General features: G+C 38.0%; 3 protein-coding genes across 6 annotated transcripts in view; 1 reads left to right on the top strand and 2 right to left on the bottom strand.

Annotated features, from left to right (window-relative positions):
* Positions 1 to 8,331, bottom strand: part of LOC113673223 (uncharacterized) — a 49,410-nt gene extending 41,079 nt beyond the window's left edge. Inside the window, exon 1 of one of the 2 annotated variants that reach the window (XM_089187528.1) lies at positions 8,144 to 8,331. In XM_089187528.1, coding sequence (XP_089043654.1) covers positions 8,144 to 8,213 — 70 coding nt within the window. In that variant the 5' untranslated portion in view covers positions 8,214 to 8,331. Of the gene's footprint in view, positions 1 to 1,129; positions 1,167 to 8,143 lie in introns of those variants that run through there. The other variant, XM_089187529.1, reaches the window with a different exon arrangement.
* A 4,649-nt stretch (positions 8,332 to 12,980) lies between these two features.
* Positions 12,981 to 14,765, bottom strand: LOC149037258 (melanopsin-A-like). 2 transcript variants are annotated; one of them, XM_089187526.1, is made up of 2 exons: positions 14,481 to 14,765; positions 12,981 to 14,164 (listed from the first exon to the last, which is right to left on the bottom strand). In XM_089187526.1, exons 1-2 carry the CDS (start codon positions 14,632 to 14,634, stop codon positions 13,128 to 13,130), a joined length of 1,191 nt encoding a protein of 396 aa, XP_089043652.1. In that variant the 5' UTR covers positions 14,635 to 14,765; the 3' UTR covers positions 12,981 to 13,127. The 2 variants fall into 2 exon arrangements, with proteins under 2 accessions (XP_089043652.1, XP_089043653.1); XM_089187527.1 differs by having other exon boundaries at positions 12,981 to 14,151; positions 14,481 to 14,611.
* Positions 14,766 to 15,587: 822 nt separating this feature from the next.
* The window catches only part of LOC113673222 (uncharacterized), a 32,679-nt gene continuing 22,848 nt past the window's right edge, over positions 15,588 to 25,418 (top strand). Inside the window, exons 1-10 of one of the 2 annotated variants that reach the window (XM_089187525.1) lie at positions 15,588 to 15,621; positions 21,422 to 21,520; positions 21,707 to 21,795; positions 22,033 to 22,109; positions 23,203 to 23,269; positions 23,641 to 23,726; positions 24,040 to 24,097; positions 24,324 to 24,390; positions 24,562 to 24,623; positions 25,239 to 25,343. In XM_089187525.1, coding sequence (XP_089043651.1) covers positions 21,439 to 21,520; positions 21,707 to 21,795; positions 22,033 to 22,109; positions 23,203 to 23,269; positions 23,641 to 23,726; positions 24,040 to 24,097; positions 24,324 to 24,390; positions 24,562 to 24,623; positions 25,239 to 25,343 — 693 coding nt within the window. In that variant the 5' untranslated portion in view covers positions 15,588 to 15,621; positions 21,422 to 21,438. Of the gene's footprint in view, positions 15,622 to 16,995; positions 17,123 to 21,421; positions 21,521 to 21,706; positions 21,796 to 22,032; positions 22,110 to 23,202; positions 23,270 to 23,640; positions 23,727 to 24,039; positions 24,098 to 24,323; positions 24,391 to 24,561; positions 24,624 to 25,238; positions 25,344 to 25,418 lie in introns of those variants that run through there. The other variant, XM_089187524.1, reaches the window with a different exon arrangement.

Genomic DNA, 25,418 nt, shown 5'->3' with positions numbered 1-25,418 from the left:
CGAAAGAGAGAAATTTTTACAGATATGCCTTACTTTTCCTCTGGGGGGAGAGAGAGAGAGAGAGAGAGAGAGAGAGAGAGAGAGAGAGAGAGAGAGAGAGAGAGAGAGAGAGAGAGAGAGAGAGAGAGAGAGAGAGAGTGAGAAACTATTACTACGCATGGAGGAGTGGGATGTGGTTGCAATGGTAAACGCTACTGGTTAATGTAGCTCTTACTCGATCATACAAATTATTTTAATCGGTTTTTCGACTGACTTTTTGTACGTCCAAATTTTTGCGCTGGGCCGCGGCGTTTCTTCATGTTTTGGTCATGCGAATTTAGATACAATGAACACACGCTTGAGTGTCATGTCACTCAATTCACTTCGCACAGCACAGCTTCAGCGCTGGATAATTTTCGATTTGAGTTAATCTCATAAATAACACTTTTTCATTTTGTTCGGTTCGCAAATTACAGTAAGCCCTCTCAGAGACAATGACAAAACGACTTCGATATTTCGCAAAGACTCGAGAGAAAACTTTCCAATTTCTGAAACAGTCAGAGTTGATAAGTGTCTGCTAACTGCAGGCCAAATCAAAATATTATGCAAAAATAGAAAAAAACCGAATTGCACAAATAGAGTTAAAGTGTGTGTGCTGCGGTGGAAATGGGCAACGATAACTTTTCTGTCTACACCTGTTATATCACCTTTCGTTGTGTTTGCGTGTTATCAAACAAAACAGTAAATGTTGCATATTAATAAATGCCGGTAAGAGTTATCATTTCCTGAGTTTGGCTCTGTTTTTCCCATTTTTACTCTAGAGAGCTGGCCTTTTCTGTATATGATTTCGATGAACCTCGAATAATTCACGCTTAACGGCCTTCGGAATTATCACCGGGGAGGAAATAAATTGGGGCTGCAGTTTTGGGACGCACTCAACCTTGCAATGAAAGTATACGTTTCCTAATTGTCCAGTCTTTTGCTCTCCATTCTGCCAGTAGGCCGGTCTTGAGCTTGATATTATGACGAGATCTTCTGGTAGGTTGGGAATAAAAAAGCCTTCACCACGTCTCAGTTTCAAGACACCCTTACACCCTTACACCTTCTCACTAGAGGGCTGCACCTTTTAAGAAGGCTCAACTGGAACTACCTTCTTGAACTGTCGACATTGATGTCTTAGGGCTTTTATTCTGCAGATAGAATGAAACATATGAGTGAAAGTGGCGTTCTAGTTAACAGCCAAGATTAGTCGGTGGCTTCATGGGAACCAGTATGATTTGCAACGAGCCGACAGTCTCGCCAGATGCTACATCTTAATAAACCTCACGTCTCGCAGGTCATTTCTACAAATGAAAGGTTCTCTGATTAGGAGTACTTTTTTTTCCAACTTGCCGCGCAATATTACCAAAAGCTTTATTTGATAGAGTTTTGTTTATTTCGTTGAACCCAATTAGCTCACAAGTCAGTGAAATAGAACGACTTAGACAGAGTTAATTTTTAGCGGGACTTTACCACGATAATAGTCTATCTAAAAAATCGAACGGTTGGCCGCATAATCGCACAAAAAAATTGAAACCTTACACCGAGTTAAAACCGAGGTAAAAGAATCACGCGTTACATACTACCTTAACTGTGAATGATTCTCACAATATGTACATACCTGAGGTCCTTCGGTATCTTTTTGTGTTGTTGTCTTCTCTGCTTCTCTCTTTGTGCCTCTGTTACCTGGAGATCTTACTTAAGTCGACACCAGATTCGATGCTGAATGGTCAGTTGGAGAGGTGTCAGTATAACTCTCCACAACTTCCCTTTTTTTTTTAATTTGTAGCACCTTTCCTTCTTTGTTTTGCCTTGGTCTTTTTTGAACCACGCCCAGAAGGAAGGTTCATTTGAATCAAGGCATCCACATTGGGAGGTCTTTGCTTCGTTGCCTTGTAACAATGAATTAACTCAGTCAATGAACAATCCATTTCAGCCACAGCTAAAGTATGAGCACAAATGTCATAAGCTTTAAAATCGATGCAAGTGGCGCTGCACAAATAATATGTTCCATGTCGCACGGAACGTTTCCTGCAAACTGCATATGATGGAGCATCAATTGCCTCGTTTGCCACATAACGTGGCAAATTGTCCCCTCTTCCAGGATCGGGATGAATATTTTCTTCATTGCGCGCCAAAATCATCGATGCACGTTGGTACATACGTGCTAGAATACTGAAGGGAACCCGCATAATGGCAGTATTTTCTAGAGGCAAACTCAGCGGTGACATTTGTGTGTTCCAGGTCGATAGGAATAACGTCAACTGTCGTTACTGGCAGATTATGACATTTTTTTTAAAGTGCGGCTTCTTGTTGCGCTTTTGTCTTCCTGTAATAGAAGGACTCCTTCATTCCCTCTTCCACGTAGTTTTTATCCATTTTCAGCTCTCCGAGCCCAACAAATGTTAGATCCTCCTCTTTTCCTGTCATTTGACCACCGTTTGCAGCAGCCTTGCAAATTCGGGAATAGAAAACTTAATTTACCCTGTGAGTTGTTTCTCTCGTTGTAGAACCAAGTTCATGCATTCATTTCCGTTTTGATCGTATACACCTGAGGGCCAACCAAGACCAGCCATGGATCGCAATTCAGCTGTCATCATTTGCCTTATAATTTCCACTTTATACTAACAAAAGTAAGAAGAAAGCGCTCTGAGAGTGGGTGTGAGGAAAGCCACTCTTCCTTAATTTTTTCCAGATTGATCACGAACTGGGCGTGGCTTTCCGAGTCTAGAGGACCAGGAACCCTTCTACAACCAATCTCTCTTCCGAAGATGTCACTTAGAATGACTTCTGATGGTTTTCCCTGTATTCCAAGTTCTTTCATTTTTGACATTATATTTTCTTTTATATGCAGGTCACAGAGCAAATGTCGGGTATAAGGGAGAGGTCTACCGAAACCCTCACTCAATGCCTTTTATCCGTCGGTACCATACACTCGCACATTTTGGGTTTTTCCATTTAGCTTTATCATGGTAGACGAAAGCTCGTCATAACTGGATGGTTCCTTTTTGTGGTGAATGAGGGTTGGTCCAGTCCGGACTGGATTCTCGTCTTCTTTGATTCGGAGAGTAGGAGATGCTTGTATGTGGTTAGAGTCGTAAAACTGAAAGTAGGACCCTTTCCTAAACTACTGAACTGGCTCGGATTTTTACAAAATCTTTCCACGTCCTTAAGTTGCTGTTCTGTGGTCAGGGCATCACAAGGATCTGACGATGTCTCTACTTTACGGACGAAGGCGTTTTCTTTGTGTCTGTTTCCTTGTTTCAGCATGTTTATTAGCCCGAGTAGAGGATCCCTAGGTAGCTCTTCCATGGTTTTTTTAATGTTCTTAATCTGTTGTATATTTCTGGCATGGCCAGCTGCGTTTCTAAAGTCTGAAATTGTTCCCTTTAATTCAATGGAGGGAGGGTCGGATTTATTGAGCTCTTTTAACCGCTCAATTGTGGTATGCGAGATGCGGTAATACTCTTAGTTTAGTAGTTTAACTTTAACTTCGTGTTCATCATCATCAAACACATATTGCAGAAGTGCGAAATCGTGAATCTTTTCGTTGGAATCTGAAAAAGGAGAAAATGAAAGTAAATGAGGTTTTTAATATTTGAATGCACCTGTTAACTAGACGCTGTGCACTGATGTGATATGCTGTAGGGGTTAAACCCTTCTTGCTGGTCAGATTTGCTGCATTATGACTGCTGATAAAGTGAAGTTGATTGGTTAACTGTGGTTTATTGGCGGGAGCAGAGCAGGGCATTACGCTGCCGTAATGGCAGGTGATCGATTATTGTACAAATTAGGAAGAACAAAATTAGGCTCTCTTCTTCTGAAAATTCAACCAGAGAAAACGATGAAGGCCTATTAACACCAAAGGAGAGTCAATTCTATTCGCTGCAGCTAAAATTTCAGGAGAACAGCGAAGCTACTGTGTTAAACTTCCTCCTAGATAGTGCCGAGGAGGACGAAGGAAACAATAAAAAATATACACAAGCTTGTATCAAACGAAAAAAAAGGTAAAAGGTTTGTAAAACGATGCCATTGAAATGCCATTAACCAATTCTTTTTTACAGTGAGGTTTGGAAGATGGACGTTTTTGTCTCGAATGTAAATAATTTTTGTTTTGTTTTGTTTTTGTCGAGAATTTTGTTTCCTATTTTTAGCTGGAAAACGCCACAGTTTACTTATTTCACTTAAGCAGTTTGACCCTTGGTTTGAATTGATTTTCTCTTTCTTCAGAAACGTTTTTTCATTATCCACGTAACAAACGACTTATTAACCTCGACCGTTTATTCGTTGTAGCAGGAAACTCCCAAAACTGAGGCTTCACCGTAATGACCCCGCTATCGCTGAGTTAACATCGCAAGGCCTCGATTTGAGATTTTTCCTTAAGGACCTCACTCTCGGTTATTTATCAATATAAACAGTCTTACCTGTTAGATAAATGAAAATCCTCTGCAAATCGGAAGATCAATGTTTACCGTGCAAGCCCAATGAAACAATTGACTGGTTGTATGAGTCTTGGCCGGACAAATCGAATGGTCTGCTATTCAAATAATTTCAATGCCGTATTGACTTTATGTTCGATGATTTTCGATCACTACTCGTTCCATGAAGATAACTCATTTTCTATTTATTGTTTAAAGAAAATGACTATTCCCAAAGTTACGAACAGAGTGCACGAGTTAAGAGTTTTGCTATCGCGCGGGAGTTTTCGTGGAGCACGCCCACTCTTCCGTTTTTCTATCTTTTTCTCTCTTGAACGAGTGTTCAGTAGTATGCATTAATATTGACGGCTGAAGTGATACTATTTGGAGGAAAAGATTCTTGCTCACGTTTTGTTATTATAAGGTCAAGTGCTGTCGAAACTGATATTTATAGCGCTACTCGTGAATGGTAACTTCTTGCGAAAGATTCGGCTTGTCGAACATTATGAGAAATTTCCTCCATCTGTGCATACGGAATAGGAAGAACTGAAATATAGAAATGTATAGCAGCTCCGCTCACTTCCAAGATGCAATATTTAGGAAACAAAGACTTCCTCGATGTAGCCGATTGAAATCAAATGCAAAAAGAGCTAGGTCTTTAAAGTACATAGGGGAAATGACATTCTTATCGTTTATTAATAATGTGTCAATAATTGTTTATCGACAACAAAGCAAATACAGCAAAAGGTGATATAAAAGGTGTAGACAGAAAACTTATCGTTGCCCATTTCCTCACAGCTCACACACTTGAACTATATTTGTACGATTCGGTTTTTTTTTCCTAATTTTTGCATAATATTTTGATTTGGCCTGCAGGGAGCTGACACATCACTGACTGTTTCAGAAATTGGAAAAAGATTTCGTTTTCTCTCGAGTCATTGCAAAACATCGAAGTCGCTTTGTCATTGTCTCCGAGAGGGCTTACTGTAACTTGAGAAACGATACAAATGAAAAAATGTCATTTGTGAGATAAACTCAAATCGGTAATTTGCGAAAGGGAAATACTTCAATTGTGAATTAGAAATCTGTAATTTTCGAAAAAGGGTAATTCTGCAAATTAATGATTTTAATGATACAATGCATTGGTTATATGACAGACAAATTGCGGCAGTAAGCCATAAAAGGCAAACCTTTCATTTAACAAATTATCCAATGTTGCAGCTATGCTGTTTTAATCATCAATGTACGAAGTGGAATGTGTGACATGAAAAGAGAGTAGATTGCTCTGCACGATTGTGCCAACATTGTTGTTATAGTAAAGGTGCAAATGTTAAAATAGCGCATGTAAATTCTATGCTGCTAAGTTAAGGGCTAAGGACCAGAAATTCCGTAATCTCTGTCGTTCGTCTGATAAAATCAGTTACGAGAGGATGAGATAAATTTAGTAATGATATACTGTCCACACAAAGGGAAACGTAAAGCAACTAAAAGATGGTTCGTGATAAGCGGTGAGTGTCATTTAGCATTGGAGCAAGTCGACTTAAACACGGTTGATTGACAAATGATCCAGAGGTACCTAAGGCACCTCTCCTTTTATAGCGCGCCTTCGTGTTTAAAAGGCACACGCATGACTCATCAGAGGAGGATCAAAGACGAGAATTGGCCATATATTCAATGACAATTGAAGTCCAGTGTTTAGGTGGCAGTTTCGCATTCGCATGACAAAAGAACAGCCCAGGGTAACAGCCCAGCTAAAAAAATTTTTTACATAAAAATAGTAAGTCGAAGAACCGTTCAAACAATTTGAATGATCCAGTGAAAACTTCATCAATCAGTGCGTTTACATATACAACCACTTCCCATTGTTCCTTGCGTACTAATAGTTCGTCTTTCACCCCTTCCTGAGTAACAACAGTCTGGCTCTCACCCCTCCCTTAGTACTGATAAACTTTATCCCACCCTTCCCTGAGTACTAATAGTGTGCCCCCCGATAAAATGGTCTAAAAAAAAAAATGGTCCAAAAAAAGGAAACAATAAATGGTCCAAAAAGTGGTCCAAAAAAATGATCTAAAAAAATAGTCCAAAAAAATAGTCCAAGGGTCCAATGGTCCAGTCCATATTTTACCCTATGCTTAGACATAGCACCTACAATTATCAATAAGAGTAATAATCATAAAATAATGATAATAACAATGACAACGATAATAATAATAATAAAACGAGCGCCCTTCTTGCGTGTGTATTCTTTCACGCTCGCGTTACACCTACAACTCGTGCTTTTGTGTGACAATTTCCATGCCTTTGAAGAGGCGCTGATACTCCAAAGACAAACTCTCTGATCATTTTATCAAAGGTCTACTTATTCAATTGAATTAGAACTATGGGTGAATCAGGAAACTTTACGATCTTTTTATAAATTTTCTAAATTCAAAATGAAAACCTTCGGCGATTATCTTGGCAATTCATTCGTGCTGGGGCACGTAACTGACGTAGGGTATTCGCATTCCTATATAATAGAGAGTTTTAGGGCCTCTTCATATGAGCCCGGTTGACCGGGCTAGCCCGGTTACCGAGATCTCGCCTCACTCCTATTTCCTTTGTAAAAATTTCGATGTGTTCATATGAGAAGGCGGGCCAGCCCGGTTACCGAGATCTCGGTTGTAGAAACCGAGATCTCGGTAACCAGGATGAAATATTTTCCCATATGAACACTCCAGCCCGGTTACCGGGATGAAAATTTTTCAACTACGCATGCTCAAACTCGTTCCCAGGGCCTCAGTCCACGTTTCGCGCCCTTTTCGACTCTTTTTCATCCCGGTAACCGGGCTGAAATTTCCCATGTGAACAGACGACCAAATTCGTCCCGGTAACCGGGCCAGCCCGGTTACCGGGCTCATATGAAGAGGCCCTAAGAAAACCACAACTGCAATGGCAACGGGAACGTCACTAAACAAAAGGTTTAATAAGCAGAACAATGGCTGTGCACGTGCGTCATATATTTCTCTGCGTCCTCTGCAAAATTACAACCTGAAATCACTAAATCAGCTTTGCGTTGTCTAGAGAACGTGAACGACGATGGCTAATTTTTTAAATTTCTATTTCTAATTTAACGCCGTGTTCCTTATTCAGTTTCGAGATAGATTTGACAGTGAAAAACCAACTAAATGGCTTTAGAGTATCGCGAGATTCGTAAGTAAAATAAAGCTTCACTTTTTAACCGACGTTGTCCACGGCATCGCCGTCGTCGTTTCTTAAACTCCCTAATATTGTCACCGGATCAATTTCTTAGAGGACATACGGATGATAGGAGCACAGCTTTAATCCTTTGTATGAATACGCAAGTAAGAACGTCTCCACTTTGAATTCGAAAATGTGGAGCTTAAAGTCAGTTGAGTGAATGTCTTTGACGTTATTTTTCTTGAAAAGGTTTTTCAGTTGCGGTATTTAGAAATGTAAATGCGTGAAGTCCTAAAGGTCACGTTGCTTTCCGGATGAATGTGTGAATTCACCAACATAGCGAGGCTTTGTAGGTAAATTATTTTATAAATCCGAAGTCTTTCCGTTTTAGTTTCTCTGTTCAACTTCCCCGTTAAGTTGTTATGAATAGTTGGAAATAAATTCGCTGCTCTTTCAGAAATTGGAAATTGTAACAATTCAGATATTCGCTTTAACACGTTAAAATAAAAAATGGAAGCCGTCAGACTTACTTGCGAGTGGAAGTGTAAATACAGAAAAATAAAAGAAGCAATTTGAGGATTTTAACCCTCTCGCCATCATCTGTGGTGTATGCCAAAAGCTCCTATTGCCAAACTATCAAAGGTTGTTGTGTTGAGTCACCGGGGCGGACAAACAAGCTTTTGGTGCCGTTACAAGAGATTGACGTGACTAAGGGTACCTGACTGACTAATGGTTAATCTGTTTTCATTGAACGCGCTCACAATTGATTGACAGTCAGTACTACAAACGGCTCAGAAGGAAAATACTGATCGCATTCCATTCACTCTCACGTTTCACCCTCACACAACCACGCAGTTAAATATATCATTCTTAAAAACTTGAAATTACTTTAAAACGACTCAGAGACTGGTACTATCTTTTCGCAACCACCACTAATTTCACTCTTTAATCTCCCTAACCATTTTAAGCAGCATATGGCAGTTTGCGACCTTTCTCTACGTCTAGGGAGTTCGGAAAGCCGCAAAACTCTAGAACAAAAATTTGTCTTTCAAATCGGCACTCTTAATCCCCAAGGTATCAACGAGCGCTTTTTTTATTTAACTAATTTGTTTTTGTTTTCTCGTCACCACACCCAGTTGTGTTACCAACCGTTTTAAAATCCACACTATTCGCGAGTTCATTGTACCGCGTCTCATCTGTTGTCAGAAATGGCTCAATGTGACCCGATATTCCTCGTGTTATCTAAATGAAACAAATAAACAGACATGTTTGATTTCTCCAAAACATCATCATTTGTTTGACGTGATATTCTCTTACTCTAAAAATAGTTTCTTCTGTATTGTGTCACGGCCGTCATCTATTATTCTTCTGACCAATTATTTGTAAATGTACGAACAGCAAAAAATGAAGAAATGAGTTCCCTGGCAAAAAAAGGTAATAGACGTATATTGATATAGCGCCTTAACGCCTACAAAGTAAATAGGTAAGTAAGTAAATTAATGAATGATGAAATGATCGAAACGACAGTGAAGTAAGGAAAACGTGGACTAACAAACGAATTAACCACTAAACAATAACAAAACAGTCCTCCTATCTTCCTTGCAAGTTCGTCTCAAGAAATATAAAAATAAAACGCACGATAATTAATAAAACATACTTGTTTCGTTTTACATCCGTGGTTCAGACCTTGTCAAAAGCAGGCAAGCGATGAGGCAGTATCCACCTGACCTCCTTGTAGTAAAATAACATAAACTGATAAATCATCAGTCGTTAAGGCTCCGGATAAAAAATTATTTCGTAAGAAGTTATTGTCATTCAAAAAAGACAAGTTCTATGTTTTATAGCCCTCAGTTCAAAATTAGTTTTTTGGAAACTGCAATAAAACTGCAAATAGCGAAAGAAAATGAAAGATTTAAAGATAAGACTTGTTAAATCGTAAACCTTTTCAGTGATCGAAAGATCTCTCTTTTCCTGCCTTCCATCCGCTCTTTCTGAGCACGTGAGGTGGTAATCATCTTCTTTGTGCCCATCTGAAGATTGAGACTGTCTTATGAGAGGATTTAAAAATACTTCCCGTTTAAAGGCTGTGATTTGTAGGTTTGATTCATTTGAAGTAAAGGAATGAAAGCATGAAAGAGGCCTGACATCTTAAGATTCAAACAGTCTTGAGAGATGATTAAAAATGCTTCACGTTGAAAGGCTACGTATGATTCATATGAAGTAGGGTTAAGAAACCGTAGAAAGAGGCGTGACATCTGTCTTGTGAAAGGTTTAAAAATCTTCCATTTTGAACGGTCATGTTTGATTCCTTTGAAGTTGGGGAAACGAAGCGTGAGAAACGGCCTACCTGCATAGTTTCATAGTGTGAACTGGCGCAGAGTAAAAGCAGCCACAACAGGGCTGCAGTCTGTTGGTTCCACATTAGTATTCACAGGTAGCACATCATTCTTAGGGAATTCATAAAAATGTCACACAATCTCTTTGAAGGAATCATCCAAAGATTATTTGCAAGCCTAATTATAATACGTTGCATTGCAAATTGTCAGCGTACTTTCACTAGAATTCAACGTCGTCAAAATCACTTGTTCTCCATTTTGCCTACGCTTTTTGTGTAAGGTGTTCTTGGTATCAAGACTTGTTTTTTACATGTATGACCCGAGGGTAATTCAGGATTAATTTCAGGCGTGTTTTCAAACGTTACGATTACCAAAAGTCCCCCGTTGTAAAGGAAAAATGCCCTCTGTTTCAGTCAATCAGCATTGAGTAATTTTGCCCCGCTTGTGATAAATAGAGAATAAAACATGGGCTCGTTTAGATATGGAATTTCTCTTCAAGTGTTAAACTCGATAGCTCACGAATGAGTGCAGCGAATGAGCTAGAAGTCGAGACTGTACTATTTCTCTATACCAAGGTTGGTATTGTTCCAAAAAGTACATTGCACAAGGAAAACACCATTTTCTAAAACAATCAGTACTTCCAGAACAAGGGCAGTTTAATGTGTTCCTGAATGTGGCAGAAGATACAGTTTTAATTTTCAAACAAATTCTTGATTACCCTAATAAATGTGTATTTGGACAGAATCCTCACAACAGGCCAAAACCATGTTGAGCGACAATATATTGAAATGTCGCTTTATTGGGGTGGACTTAAAACCGTGAGAAAATGCTACAATGTTTGGCATCTGCAAAGACCACAAATCCATTTTCAGTCGTTCACTAGCTATAACATTTATCTTGTTTTTTGTTTTTGTTTGTTTGTTTGTTTCTTCGATCTCGCACTTTTTGCAGTAGAGATCTTCTGGAGTATGATAATTTAAGACTCAAATGGCAGTCATTTTTATTCGCTAAAGGAGAAGACGTTGTCGGAACAAATTAATATTACCCTTCCTCCGTGAAGTGGAGTACCAAAAGTCTTTTTGCAGGTTTTTGTTCAAATCAGTTAGAATACCCCAGTCTCATAACAGAAAAAAAGTGGAAATGTTCCATTCTATATTAACGGTTACGAGCAAGATGATGGGAATTCATTGGCTCAAACTGCCCCAGTGATTGCCTCCCGTAGCCCGTAGATTCGCCCTAAAAAAAAATGAAAAAGAAGATAAAAAAAAGCACGTCAAGCATATTGACATCAAGAGAATGGCCCGAGATTTGGAGGCGACCTGCGCTTTAGACTCATCTTACTTGAACCGTATTTTACTAGATGATTGTGTAGCGTTGTGTTGAAAAGTCTGAAAACTGTCAAACAAAAACTTCTGTTAAACAACATTTTTACGCAATATTGACATCAAGAGAATGGCCCAAGGTGGCTAAAATTTTAAAATTCAGTTTTCCCTTTACAGCTGCAACGCGTTTCGAATCGGGAATGTGGGATGCCTAGTGCTGTTGTCTCGCTGTTGTTTCGAAGAACCAACTCTGCGGCTAAATGTGCAGCGCAGCTGGGCACTGTCCCAGAGAGACTAATTGCACGGAAGTCACAAATTTTCACAGAATTTCAACAGAGAGAAACTTCTAAAGAATCGCAGATGTTATTTTGGTGAATATTTCTAACTGCCGGGCATTTAGTTTACTCGAGGCCGTGCCCGGCAGTCTGATCAGAAACGTAGAATTTTAAGCGTCGACAACCGAGCAGCAGAGGGGAATTTTGTTGCGCATGTTCTGTAAATTTCAGTTTGATGCAGGAAACCACTGGTATGCGCCTGCGTCGATTTTCCGCTCAAGAATCGTGAAAGAAAAGAAGCAGAAAAATACGTCGGAAAACAACAATGGATCGAGTATTTGAGACAACTTTTCTCGCCATTTTTCCCTCTGTAACTAAGATGGAAGCGGCAAAGTCTTAAAATTGGTGTGTGGAAAGAAGTTATTTTCAAAAAGCAAAGATTGTACAAACGACTTCGAGTTATTTGTGAAGGATGCAAGAGGCCTGTCGAAGAGCACTAATAAATTGGATGGTATACTTTTATCGTGTCATCGCTATCTCAAGTTATCGTTGATCATTTGAAGTACTCACTTTCTTGTGAGCGTTTTTTAGAACTCCATCTATACTGCTATTACAATGTACTTCAATTTTAGCGAAAAATTAAAGTTTACAAAAGTTTATGTTTTGTTTCACAAGTTTTTTTTTTACGCGAATCACAACCGACGGGGCCTGTTATCAAAACTAAAAAAGGATTTTTTTTGACAAAACGAAAAGTTTAAGTCCGAAGCTAATCATATTTTCTCATGCCAACAGTGTATGACTTAAAAATTCTTTTCCGATTCGGTTCGCGGAAGAGTTTTTAACTAACGTTCTGTAATTACATGATACAAAGAGTGAAGGGGATGCATTATGCACGTGAAACGCCAGGTAACTACCTATGATTTTGGGAAACCTATTTACCTTACATTTCGAGGGGAAAGGAAATTGGGCACAGTTTTTGCCGATTTTCCTCGCCTCATAGAAGAGTTCCTTCTCTGATGCAAAATTTTACTACTTCTTATGTAGCCAAGGAGATGTTAAATGCAGATCAATAAAAGCTCGAAGTGGTTATGCCCTTTTAGACGGTAGGGTTCTAACATGCTAAATTACATCCATATTCTCTAGGCAAGTTAAGAACAGAACAAAATGAACTTTCGATATGGCAAGTTGATTTCTAAAGATTTGGTTTCCGTAGGCCGCATAAATATTTATTGCTTTCATTTTGAAAGGGAAAATTCAGTTGCTCATACACAGGAGTTTTTTTGAGCTGATTTGAAGAAAGTTGCAAAAGTTGTTTTTCGTTTTCCTTTAAATTGATTGTTTTCTTTAAACAATTAATAGATTGTCGTATTTCCAAAAAGCTTCCTCATTGACTAGGGAAAAAATGCGATCTAAAACAATGGATGGTTCGATTCGTGTACCAATGAGAGCCAATCAGACTCGAAGGATCACCAGTGGGTTCAAAATGGATATAATAATGCTTGAAATTGATCTGAAAACTTGAAAACTTAAGTCGCAGTAATTGCTTAGATAAGTGTTGTCCAAACCAATCACTGTTTTCATCTATGCGGCGATTTTTAATTCTTCTACTAGCCCGTCTCTTACTCCATTCCCAGTTTGATTCAGATCTATGTTTCCATTTCTATGGCCACCGCATTTAAGTACCTTCTTAAAAACCAGTTTAAACTGCGGATTCATAAAGCCGAAGATAAACGGATTTACCAGACTGCTCGAGAACATCAAGAAAACACTTGCAGTGTAGATCTTTTGATCAACATCAAACCTTGAAGTCCCTGTGACAGCGACGATGGAGACTGGACACCATGTAATGACAAAGAAACAAGCCACAGCAAAGCATGTCTTTAGAACTTTTACGTTAGTATTATTGAAACGGTTAGCGGGGTGATCATTTGAAGTGACGACTCCATTTCCTTTAGCATGCCTGTTTATATTTGCTGTGCTTCCCTTCACAGCTTTGTAGATTTTGAAATAGCAGTAGAATATTAGAATCATAATTCCGTTCATAAACACTCCCACAACGCCTTTTGTGTATGTCTTGGACTCTACGGTGCAAATACCCAGTTTAGTGCGATATGATATCCCCACCCATCCCCCAAGAAAAGGTATGGCGAGAAGAATGGAAACCAGCCAAACGAAAGCGCAATAAAGCTTAGCTGCCTTTTTACTGGGAAATACTTTTCTGTACAGGGTGGGTTTTACGACTTTGATGTATCGGTTAAACGCTATCAATCCTAGTGTTAATATGGAGGTATAAGCCAATATTGACATTATCGATCCTGTCACCTCACACCACTTTTGACTGAAGATCCAAGTTCCCGCAAACAGGCTCGCTATCCAGAATGGCATGTATATTGTGGCCATAGCGATATCAGTCAATGCCAAACTATGAATAAAGGTGTTGGTAACGTTCTGAAGCCTGGACTCTCTATTAATGACATACACAACGAGCAGGTTACCCAACATGGCTGAGAGGCAAACGAGAATTGCCAAAGAGACTTCGACACCAATTTCAGTTCTGGAGCGCCCAACAGAGTACTGCGAAGGTGGCTGAAACATGTTTTTTTCCCTGACGAAGAAAACTGAAATTATAATAACGAACTTTTGAAAAATTCTCCAAACACAGAAAATAAATAACTGACAGTTTTTGTGTAAAGAACGTTAAATGTGCTAGATCTACAGCTAATCAAATTATTTGAAGGAGCCAACCGACATTCAGATCCTAAGGAATGGTTTACTCTCATCTTGTGTGGTGACAAGATGAACTAAATTTTGCTGCAGCTACACCGCACGATTTCAAGAAATCGTCTGCGCTCATCTTGTGAGGTAAGAAGATGAACTAAATTTTGCTGCAGCTTCACCGCACGATTTTCACTCATTTTTCTAGTACACACTCACCTTTTATCACACACTCGGGGTATCCGCTGAAGTTTCTATTCGCTATAAGCTTGTCCACGACACCTATGTTTTTGCCTTTCCCTTTTGCTGCAAATAAAAAAGTGGCACCGAAGTAGAACAAATACGATTGAAAGGAAACTACAGATTTTAACATTTCAAAAACCTGTGGGTGTTCGTCGCCTTTTGAAATAACATCTGAGCATTCGGAAAAAAATAAATGGAAAATATATTAGATACTTATCGTTGAATCCGTTTTGATAATCATGCACCGAGCCCACAGGAATATATGCGATCTGATTGGCTTTGTGATAATTCCCCTTTTCATCAATCGTGGGATTTTTGAGATCTGTTTTACGGAAGTTTTTGTCACTATTGTTCATTTGAAAGATGTAGCAGATTACAAAAGGACAAAAAGTCAAATTAATTTAAAAATATAATTTTTTTCCATAAAAACTCATATAATAATTATGTCGAAGAATAAAACAGCACTGGTTAAAAAAAATAAATTAAGGTTATCATCGTGTGATTTTTAATTCAGTATTTAGAGTTACTGTCTCCAATTTTTTCTGTTGATGAAGCCGATTAGAGACTTCAGATCAGTTCGGTGTGATTCAGATCAGCGTATAGATTAGGCTAAGTGGCGGGGAAACATTTTAAGACAAAAAAATATATGATTATACATTTTACCATGAATTGTTTTCCGTAAATCATTCTCACAATTGAACACGAATTTTGTAGAGATGTTTCAATGTCTAATTTTGCAATCTAAATTTAGATTGGAAGACTTTGAGGTGGCTTACTTTTCAGTAATTCTTTAGATAAAACGAGATCAAATTCAAAGCTCCGTGTGAACAACTCAGTCGCAAATGATGTAAAATGTATTAACACCACAGCGGCATGAACATAAACAACAAGCAAGTTACTGAACATGGCTGTGAGGCAAACAAGAATGGCCATAGTCACTTCCACACCAATTTTAACTCTGGAATGAACAAGAGATGGTGGCGGTGTTTACCCTTTCTGGTCCTTTCCCGCACTCCGAAGAACTCGTTACTGGCAAAAAACGTCAGGAAATAGGCGTTTCTCATCCTTCAAAACCTTCTTGAAGAAATTGACTCGCGATGGCGGTAACAGCTTAATGGTAATGGATGGATAACAATGAGACAGCTTGACTTGCTTTTAATCTTTTGTAACTTTTTAGGAGTTAAAGAAGTTTAGTTTTTTTCTCAGAGACGGTATCAAATTGAGGAAATAATATCTAAAACTCTTCGAACATAATTTTTGACTTTCGACGTCTTTGGACCACTGTAAAGGCTTCGAAAACTCGGAAGTCACTCGGATCGGTGAGTCATTAGTGCTTAGCATCTCTTTTTAACAAATAGAGAAGCCTTGACTGCGCTCTGTGCTATCGAGAAGCACGTAGGAAGCGGCTAAAGCCCGAAAGAAGTGTAGTCTTCAATTGCAGCTCATGAAAAAACGCGAGATGTTTAAGAAAAAAAACTGCTTAAGGCTTTTGTTTTATGAATGAACGACAGCCGAATTCACAGAAAAGTAAAGATTGCTCGAGGTGACAGCACCAATACTCGGCTGCGTTGACTGATGTGGCCTTGCACTGAACACATCGGAAAGGATATCAGAGCAAGCTCCTAGTTGTTCACTCGTAGGGCGATGAGCTAGCCGCGATAGACCTCAGACTTAAGGGCATATTTTTGTCCAACCTAAGGATCCTGTCACGAAAGAACAACGAACCGACGCAATTTATTCTATTCCGTGCAATGACTGTGATAACGAGTATATCTTACGGACCAAACGTCAGCTTGGTAAACGTTTGAAAGAGCATCAAACGCGGTCTTCTTTTGCAAAAAAGAAAATTCAGCTTTATCGGAGCACACATGACTAACCAACCCTACAATTGGGTCGGATAAGTCTCAAATTATGACCACTAATCGGCGTTACCAAGAGTGCTTTTGTTTGGAAGCTTGGCATATCAACTCCGCCCACGCTCCTTTAACTCCAGATGATGGCGGCTTACTTCCTAACGCCTATTTACACATCGTCAGAAAAAAGGGCAGCTAATTAGTGAGCGTATAAAATGACCTCAGTGTAGCACCGTTTAGATCACCCCTGATGAAGGCACTAGACAGAAGTGTCGAAACGTTAAGTCTATGAATTGTAACTTCTCGGTTACATTCATTAAATCTTTAAACCAGAGTAGCATCAATACCATGTTTGGTTGTCTACCTGGTTGCCATGTAAACTTCGATATAACTAAGATGTATTACCACCAACAATTTTTATCGGCCAGTGACTTTTTTCTTTATGAGAAGCAAATTAGTATGGCGAGGCTGAAGGCATTATTTAGAAGACAGAGAAAAATAAATGATTAAGCTGTCTTCAGATGTGCACTTAAGTGAGAAAAAGAGAAAAGAAAAGTACTTCTTTTCTTAAAAAACTTTGGCGGAAACGGCGTGGACCTGAAAGTTCGGGCGGTGGTTATTAAGTGGGCGATCTTAATGAGCCGTTAACTAATTGCAACTGACATGTAAATGAAAGTGATAAAAGCTCCGCCCACGTAGTCTTTCTTGCATCCCTTGTGAAACACATCAACTTATGATTCCGAAGAACTCTTCTGGCTAAGCAAGGTTTGTGGTTTGCATGAAAGTTGTTTTTCATCCCGCCTAGACGATCAAATATTCTCGTCCGTCCTGTAAGGTCCTGTTTGGTTGGGGATTGAAAGAGTTAAAAATTTAAACTAATCGTCAAAGTGCTGAAAGAACCTTACACCCTGTCTTTGATAGTGGTGCTTTTCATTCTACTGATTACAAGGCAAAGAGAGCGATCTTTATTGAAGCTTTCTTTAACGAACACTCACAGTTGCAACATTACAGCTGCTGTTGCGTGACTCGAGTGTACATAAATATTCCAAGTTCCACTACAGTTTAGTGCTTGTACTTAAACGAAAGCATATTTATATTACCTCTACAAGAATCATATCTTCCGTTAATTACCGATGATCCCTTTGCTTTCTTATACATTGACTCAACAGAGTTTATGCAATCGCAGTGGCTTAATTTTTTTATGTTGTAGTATAGGTTAGGCCATTCCTTTCCAGAAATAGTTCCGGTCTGTTTGATTTCCTTTCCGACTCACTCACTCTCGTAAGCGGGGGTTTTTGAAGTTAAACACGACTGTAATTCGATAAAATGTTATATTTCCTGTCTGAATAGCCAAAAGAGGATAAGCTGTCGAACAAAAACAAAAACTTAGCAAGAGAGACGCCAAACTCTTAAAATAGAAATGGCGGGATAAAGTCGCGCTGTTGTTCGGAAGTTTTTTTACGCGGTATTTTAGGAAGTATATGAAAAACGAGTGCGAGGGTTTGATCGTGGTAGCCAAATATCGAGCAACAAATGAAAGCCTGAGGCCGCTTCGGCAGAGTGCTTGTATTTCTTTCGAGATGTTTGGATACCAAACTTAAAGCACGAGTTTTTTAGATTTCTTCTTAAACTGCCTATAGTAATTTACCGCCTAAATCGTAACACTATTGTTACGTTCTTTTCATTGTTTACATAATTTTGAACATTTTTATCAGCTATTATTCAGCTGTCGTCTCTTTGGGGTTTCTTCGAGAAATTCAAAGTGTATGCTTAGTTTATGGTAGTTTCGCTCATTTAGTTTATATCTCCGTGACTAGTCAGAGCTTGATTATGACAGAAAGTGACGCAGTTAACCGTTTTCGTGTTCCAAAAGGCGGTGAAGAGGAAGGTTAACTGCTCCCAAATCAATCAAGCGTTCCCAAATCAACCGTTTATGTAGTTTTTCTTATTTGCATTTCATGCTATGCATGAATCTAGACCTCCAATAAAAACGCATATATGCATTTTCACTGTATATCCAGATTCATGCTTGTGCGAAATACTGTTTTTATCGAGTATCTGGACTCATGCATGTGACGAATACTTTCCCCTCATTGACTGATTACCTCATTAATAATATACATGGAAAAATTACTCAGTTTTGATTGGTTATAACAAATGCACTTTTCAGGTAATTCAGTGCAGAAGAGAGTTAATTCAATGCAGGAGAGGGTTAATTCAGTGCAAAGAGAGAAACAAATCAGACATTCTGATTGGTCAATAATCAAAAAAACTCGTAGATAGCCAATCAAATGCGAGCCTTGGATGTCGCAACAAAATTTGAAAATTTGAAAATTTGCGAGCGAAACAATGGCCGGCGTTTGAAAAAATATGAAAAACAGCTTAAACAACGAAAACATTGTAAAAAGCACTGCTTTTTGGTTGTCCGTTTGGAAAAAGGGGTGTTAAGAGAAGGGAATTGCCGAGGAAATCGAAAATTAGGAGCCGACCCAGCTCAACACTTTGCTCGAGCGATCCAACGCCGAAATTTAAAACAAACATGGTTAAACCTCGGAAACGACGATTCCATTTCATTCGGACACAGACTGAACAATTCCTTGAACTGTTTAGCAAGACTTTGAACTTTTTTGCACCTTAAAGATGTGAAGATATCATTGCATATTATTGTTTTGATCGTACGCACGGTTTGAATAAATTATTTTTTGCACTTGATGCGCGCGCTTTGCTTATGTTTAATTATGATAGACCATCTCGAATTTTTCCATGTATATTATTAACACGTAATCACATAATTTTTCTCGTGCAATTTGGAATAAACAAGCACTTGTTAATTTTTCCAAAGACCACAAATTGCACACGCCCTACGGGCTCGTGCAATTTTGTTAGTCTTTGAAAAAATTTACTGGTGCTTATTTATTCCAAATTGCACTCGAAATCATGTGATTACCTATACGAATAATCGATGCGTTTTATAATGAATGAAAGCCATATTGCGAAATAGTGGTCTCCTAAAACTTTGCAGGATACGTTTTTCGTGATCTAAAAACTCTTGGGTGCACCTAACCGAAACTAATCGTGTTGTTGTGGTTTTTAGTTCAGAAGGCCCTTGTACAATAATTGTTGACCCATGTCGTCGTTGTGCGAACTAATTTTAGCTCATCCTACGGAGAAAAATTTTGCAATATGCTAAAGAAGATCTCTGTGAACTCAACATATTGAACGCACCATCTTGTACAGGAAACATATGTTGCAACGATGAGTTGCGACATCTTTCGGTAGACCCAAATGATTAGCAGATAATCTAATTTTTTACAAAGCATGCTAATATGTGGTGTGGCTTTCAGTTTCGTTCTTTTTTAAGTGTCTAATTGTGTTTGTAATTATGTATGCTTGGCTGAAAGCATAATTGCGGTATCTGTAAACACTTCTGTGCGGTGATGCGGTGTTTTTTTTTTCTCATCAATATACGGAGCCCAGTTAGTGCCACCTCGTATTCTTCATTAACTTGTTTTTTCACGACCTCAACTTTTTTCTACAACCTCAACTCTCTTTTAAAACCTCAAGAAATAAATTAAGAACACAGTCGAATTTAAGAAGTAAAAATGTTAAAGTGAATGATGTCGTGATAAACATTCATGCTGATTGACGTGTGTAGGAAATTTGATCTCTTGTAGATACAGCATTTGTTTTCCATTTTTTCTCATGCAAAACTTCAAGTTAAAGAAAAAAACCTAATGCATGCATCATCTGCTACTTTCGATATGCTGCTGTCATCCACAAACCTAACTTTATGTTGTCAGGTATGAGATGACTTTATCCCTTTGAAATTGATCTGAAAAGACACAAAACACCAAATGTAAAAAGAGAACAAACCTGAATGCTTCTTTTTTTGTACTAAAAATCATTAAATAGTGAAAGACCCACTTTGAAAGAATATTTACCCTTCACTGAAACTAATTTTTTTAGTTGCTCCTGAGCTGAGCTTTTTTTTCTGGTCTAAATTATTTCGTCCTCTTTTTTGTTTCTGAGAGATATTCGAGAGCTTAACGATTATAATATGACATGGTATGGTAATTAATTTCGCTTTGAAATGTGTAGAGAGCCTGGGATTCGTTCCATATCTTGACGGTTCGTCACCACGACAATGGGATAATTCTAAAAGCTAATGCCCTGAAGTAAATTGGGTCCTTACTCAGAAGACAAAATCGAACCGAAGAAATTGTTTAAGTTCTGTGGCATCATTTTTCAGCGTTTTTTTACATGCAAGTTAGTGCGTGGCTCGTCGAAAGTTAATTTCTAAAAATGAAAATTATACTCTAAAATAGTTATTAATTAGGCGATATGGAGCAGAATTAGAGAAGTTTCAAATAAATATTAGTTCGTTTTTATTGAAAGCCGTGGATTTGACCGGCCTTTTTTTGTTAATCTATTGCACTTAGTCTGCACTTAAAAGAATGTGGAAAATTCTTTACGTCTATTGTATCACACATGCTAATTAACTTTACTACCATTTTTCTCAGCAATACTTCTCTGATAATGTAATGTTTCTCCCGAACTGAACTTTTAAGTCTTCTGAAATTTGTTTCCCCGCAATGTGATGTAGATATGTAAAACTGCACTGAAATCTAATTGTCTGTAAGGACTCAAGTTTTGCGTGATCAGTTAAGTAGAATGAGACGATGAGGTTGTAGCTGACACTTAAAGAAGAGACACATCTCCGAAGAGAAGGCTACATTTTCATACATAACTGAATAATAAACTGCTCTTCTGCATAAAAAGCCCAAGACATCAATCTAATTCAGCTAGCTTGCTGTTCCTCTCATGGGGACTCTAGATCTGGAGATCGGGAGATCCAGCAGTAAACCTAAGTTACGGTGTGTGTTTTTTCTCTCCTTTCTTCTTTTGAAGGAAAATATCTACAATATCTCTCTAGTGCTAATTTATAAAAATATTTTTGACATTTCTTTATTGTTGATCATTCTCTACAATGCACCGCCATTTAGCTTTGTAGCAATTACACTTGATAAGGAATCTAACTTATTTATCCGTTTTTCCCCTAAAAAGGATAGATTGAAGAAACAATGGTTATACGGAGGGCGGCCGGTTCGCTGATAATCTCCGCATTTTGGCTGCTTTCACTCTACTCCAGGTCACACTTTGCTGGTAGGCTCTTTTTCACGTCAAACATAACCTCTCAAAATGAAGGATTTTGAATCCTCTTACAAGACTGTTTGAATCTTCAGATGTTAGACTATTTTTACGGTTTCTTTACCCTACTTCAAATGAATCATACGTAGCCTTTCAACGTGAAGAATTTTCAATCTTTTACAAAACTGTTCGAATCTTCAGATGGGCACATAGACGATGCTTCTTACCTCACACGCTCAGAAAGAGTGGATGGCAGAAGGGAAAAGAGAGATCTTTCGACCTTTGAAAAGGTTTAATTTTAACTAGTCTTATTTTCTATCATTAATTTGTTTTCTCTATTTGCAGTTTCATTGCAGTTTCATTGCAGTTTCATTGCAATTCCATTGCAGTTTCGAGTAAAGTAGTTTTGAACTAGGGCTTGAAAACATACAACTTGTCTTGCTTGCGTGACAATAACATCAATAGGAATATTTTTTCTCGGAGCCTTAATGAGCGATGATCAATCATTTTCTATCATGTTGTTACAGGGAGGTCACGTGGATACTGCCTCTTATCGCTTGACTGCTTTTGACAAGGACTGGACCCTGGATGTAAAACGAAATAAGTATGTTTTATCGTGCGTTTTATTTTCATATTTCTTGAGACGAACTTGCGAGCAAGAAAGGAGGACTGATTTATTATTGTTTGTATCTAATTCGTTCGTTCCTCCGATTTCTCCTTATTTTATTTGTCTTTCCGATCATTTCTCATTTTATTGATTCACTAACTTATCTATTTATTCTTTTGAAGTAGCAGCGCTGTATCAATATATGTTTAGCGTTTGCGGCGACCAAAAAAAATCTAGAGTCTCAAGTTCCAAGGGGCGTCGCTCCAAAACGCGGTTAACAAGGTGTTAGGGACTATTTTAAAGATCGAGATAACAAACCAAAGTTGACTGTTTGATCTTTATTCTTGAAAAGCAATCAACCACGAACCACAATTAACGATGAAAAATCACGATCAATTGCACAATCAATCAATCTATCGATCGTAAACTGAAACAAAAATGCAACGAAGCTCTATCAATATAATGAAATGTCGCGGAACGCATAATCAAAGAATCGCGGGTAAAGAACTGGGCCTAAACGTCGATAAAGAGATTAAAAATGACAAAGAGCAATGCAAATAAAGCAGTAAAAAGTGCAAAAATTTCTATACAAATTACAAGAATTTTAGGTGGCTGAATAACAGCCCATTGTTCTCATCTAGATGGTGGGTGTTCACTCGCATTTGGTACAATTTTGGCCTTAAAATCTTAAATCAATCGCGAATACTGCAATACAACGGAATATCTGTTCGTATATTATCGCCCAACACTGAAAGGGTAGACTGGAAAAAACAAAATTACAAAAGTACTCACATATAGGTCCCGCTTGTGTCAAAGGTTGAGAAAACGAGAAAGAACGAAAGTTTGCCAAGACAACTCAAAACTTAAGAAGAACTGATTAAGGGGATGCTAAACTCGTCTTTTATATGCGCGTGGTGACGCCGAAAGGTCCCATTACAAAACCAATAGAAATGCAGAAAAAACAGATAAACATTGTAACTATGTATGTATCTAAGATCATTCTGAAATTAGTGAACTAATCAATAATCAATAATAAAAATGAGCCTTCTGGCTAGTGTCCTTAACAATATGTCTATTCCTTTTTTGCCAGGGAACTTATTTCTCCATCTTTTGCTGTTCGTACATTTGCAAATGATGGGTCGGAAATTATTCAAAAGGTACAGTATTCATGCCTTTTCTCGTAAAAGACTGCCCTGTGGTGGTGGAAATAGTTTTCATGAACCAAAACAGCTATAGGAACAGTTTTTTCTCCAATAGAGTCGACTGGGAAAACACTTTAAGGATTTTGTCGACTGACAATGATCATCGACTCTGATAACGACTTCTGCTAATGTTGTTCAAACGTCAGTCACCAACACAGCTAACAATCAATCTCTAAACTACGCTCTCCCAAACGATCAGGATACAGGATCGAAATTCTGTAGTGTTAAAGAAAAAAACCAGACTCCATAGGGACCTTAAATTCTACAAAACGTATTGTGCTTGACAATATCATCTTCAACCAGCATTTTCCTCTTGTATTTCTCAGGGCGTAGCTGATCATTGTCATTATCAGGGCTCCATCCGGGGTTTAAAGGATTCTTATGTTGTCCTTAACACTTGTTCCGGTCTGAGGTACCGTTTTTTTCCTTTTTAACTATATAACTATATAATATGTATTTATTCCCTTTTTGCCGTAGTTTTTCATAAGGAATAAGCAATGAGGAAAAGGAAAGAAAAAAAAAAATAGAAAAGAGCTGTGAAATTTTTCCCTACAGAAAACAAAGTAGCCCGAGAGAAAAATTAGAAACCTTCCTTTATTCGATTATCTACTTCCTTCCAACGTGGTAATATGCAGTGTACATGCAGGGCAATGCAGCGATCCCATATTTGCTACAAAAGGAAATTCATTTGCCACTCAATTATAAATATCATTTGTTCTCAACAGAGGAATAATAGATGATGGCCGTGAGACATTTTACATCAAACCTGAGATTGGAAAAGAAGTAAGTTAGAAGAAAGAAAATCAAAAATCTGAAGCAAAATTATGCAGGAATTAGACCAGCTGTGAGAAACATCATGATCCTTTCTCCTCTCCTGTCAATACTTCCTCCAAACTCGATGTTTTTGTACACTCTCAGTCTCTAAGTTAACCTTGGTTTATATTCCGATAAAAATTTTCCTCAAATTCTTCTTTAGGTAGTTTAGAATTTTCCTTGCCTTTAATTTCAGGAGCATGGAATTCACAGAGTTAGCAAAGCCAAAGAAGACGAATTTAAAGACATTGTCGATAAGTGCGGTAAAGGCGAAACATTTGCCTTTCATTTGAGATACTTTTATTTCATTTGTGCCTTCCATCTGAAAATTTTGCACCTATGTTAAAAACTAATACCTCGTGCTGAACTATAATGTCATGTATATAGAGTAGCTACTTACTTTTTGTTCTTAAAAAAACATTGCATTCCTGCAGGAAACAAGGAAACACAGGCAGACTCTCGTTCTACGAACGAAAATTTAGGCCCCTTCTCACGGGTTAGTGTATAAGTTAAGATAAACTAGGTTCTTCATTCATATAAACTTAGTTTTAGAGAAATGAATAAGTAATTCAATATATAAATAAAGAGAAATACTTACTTTGGTTAATAAATAAATACAGATGGATATAAATTAACTAAAAAGTAACAAAAAGATATTCAAAGAAATGAACTTTTTTCCTGAGAAACAACTGTACAACTATATTAATGGATGATCAAAATAATCAGCAAATAAACAAATTGTATGACGGTATTAATGAACAAGAACCCTATCAGAGGACACGTTCTTTATAAATTGCGGGTTATCCATGAAAGTGCAGATGCACTTCAGTGAATGAATGAATAAGAAGATCTAGTCTGACCCAATACATAAAGATCTATAGCAAATCCTTAAGATATTTTCATCCGGTAAAACCATCATCATCATCATCTTTTATTTGCCTTATTTGCACAAATTATTCGTCTTAAAACTAGGAAGGATTGACGAATGAGTGACTGAAACAGGAAGAGAGTTCCAAATTTTAAGACCATTGTGAGAGTAAGAGCATATCAATTCAAAAAAATGATGATGATTTGTGGTAATCAAAGATATTTGTTTATTTCTTTCATTTAGATAAGACGAAGCATATCGGGTGACATCGATGAATTCTACAAACCATTTCTGACAACAGATGAGACACGATACAATGAGCTCGCGATTTGTGTGGATTTTGAAATGGTTATAATTATATATTACTCTAAACTTTGACCAGCCCCTTTTTCTTGCGATGTTACTCACACGATTCGAGAGAAG

Source organism: Pocillopora damicornis, chromosome 11 (assembly GCF_964200805.1).
Source record: "Pocillopora damicornis chromosome 11, jaPocDami1.2, whole genome shotgun sequence".
NCBI lineage: Eukaryota > Metazoa > Cnidaria > Anthozoa > Scleractinia > Pocilloporidae > Pocillopora > Pocillopora damicornis.
This window is presented reverse-complemented; position numbering and strand designations above follow the sequence as displayed.

Bases quoted from the DNA above. Each gene is read 5' to 3' on its own strand.
- LOC149037258 (XM_089187526.1), bottom strand. From the start codon at position 14,634: ATGTTAAAATCTGTAGTTTCCTTTCAATCGTATTTGTTCTACTTCGGT. The intron at 14,165-14,480 runs GTGAGTGTGTAC...TTATAATTTCAG, and splicing joins CCCCGAGTGTGTGATAAAAG to TTTTCTTCGTCAGGGAAAAA.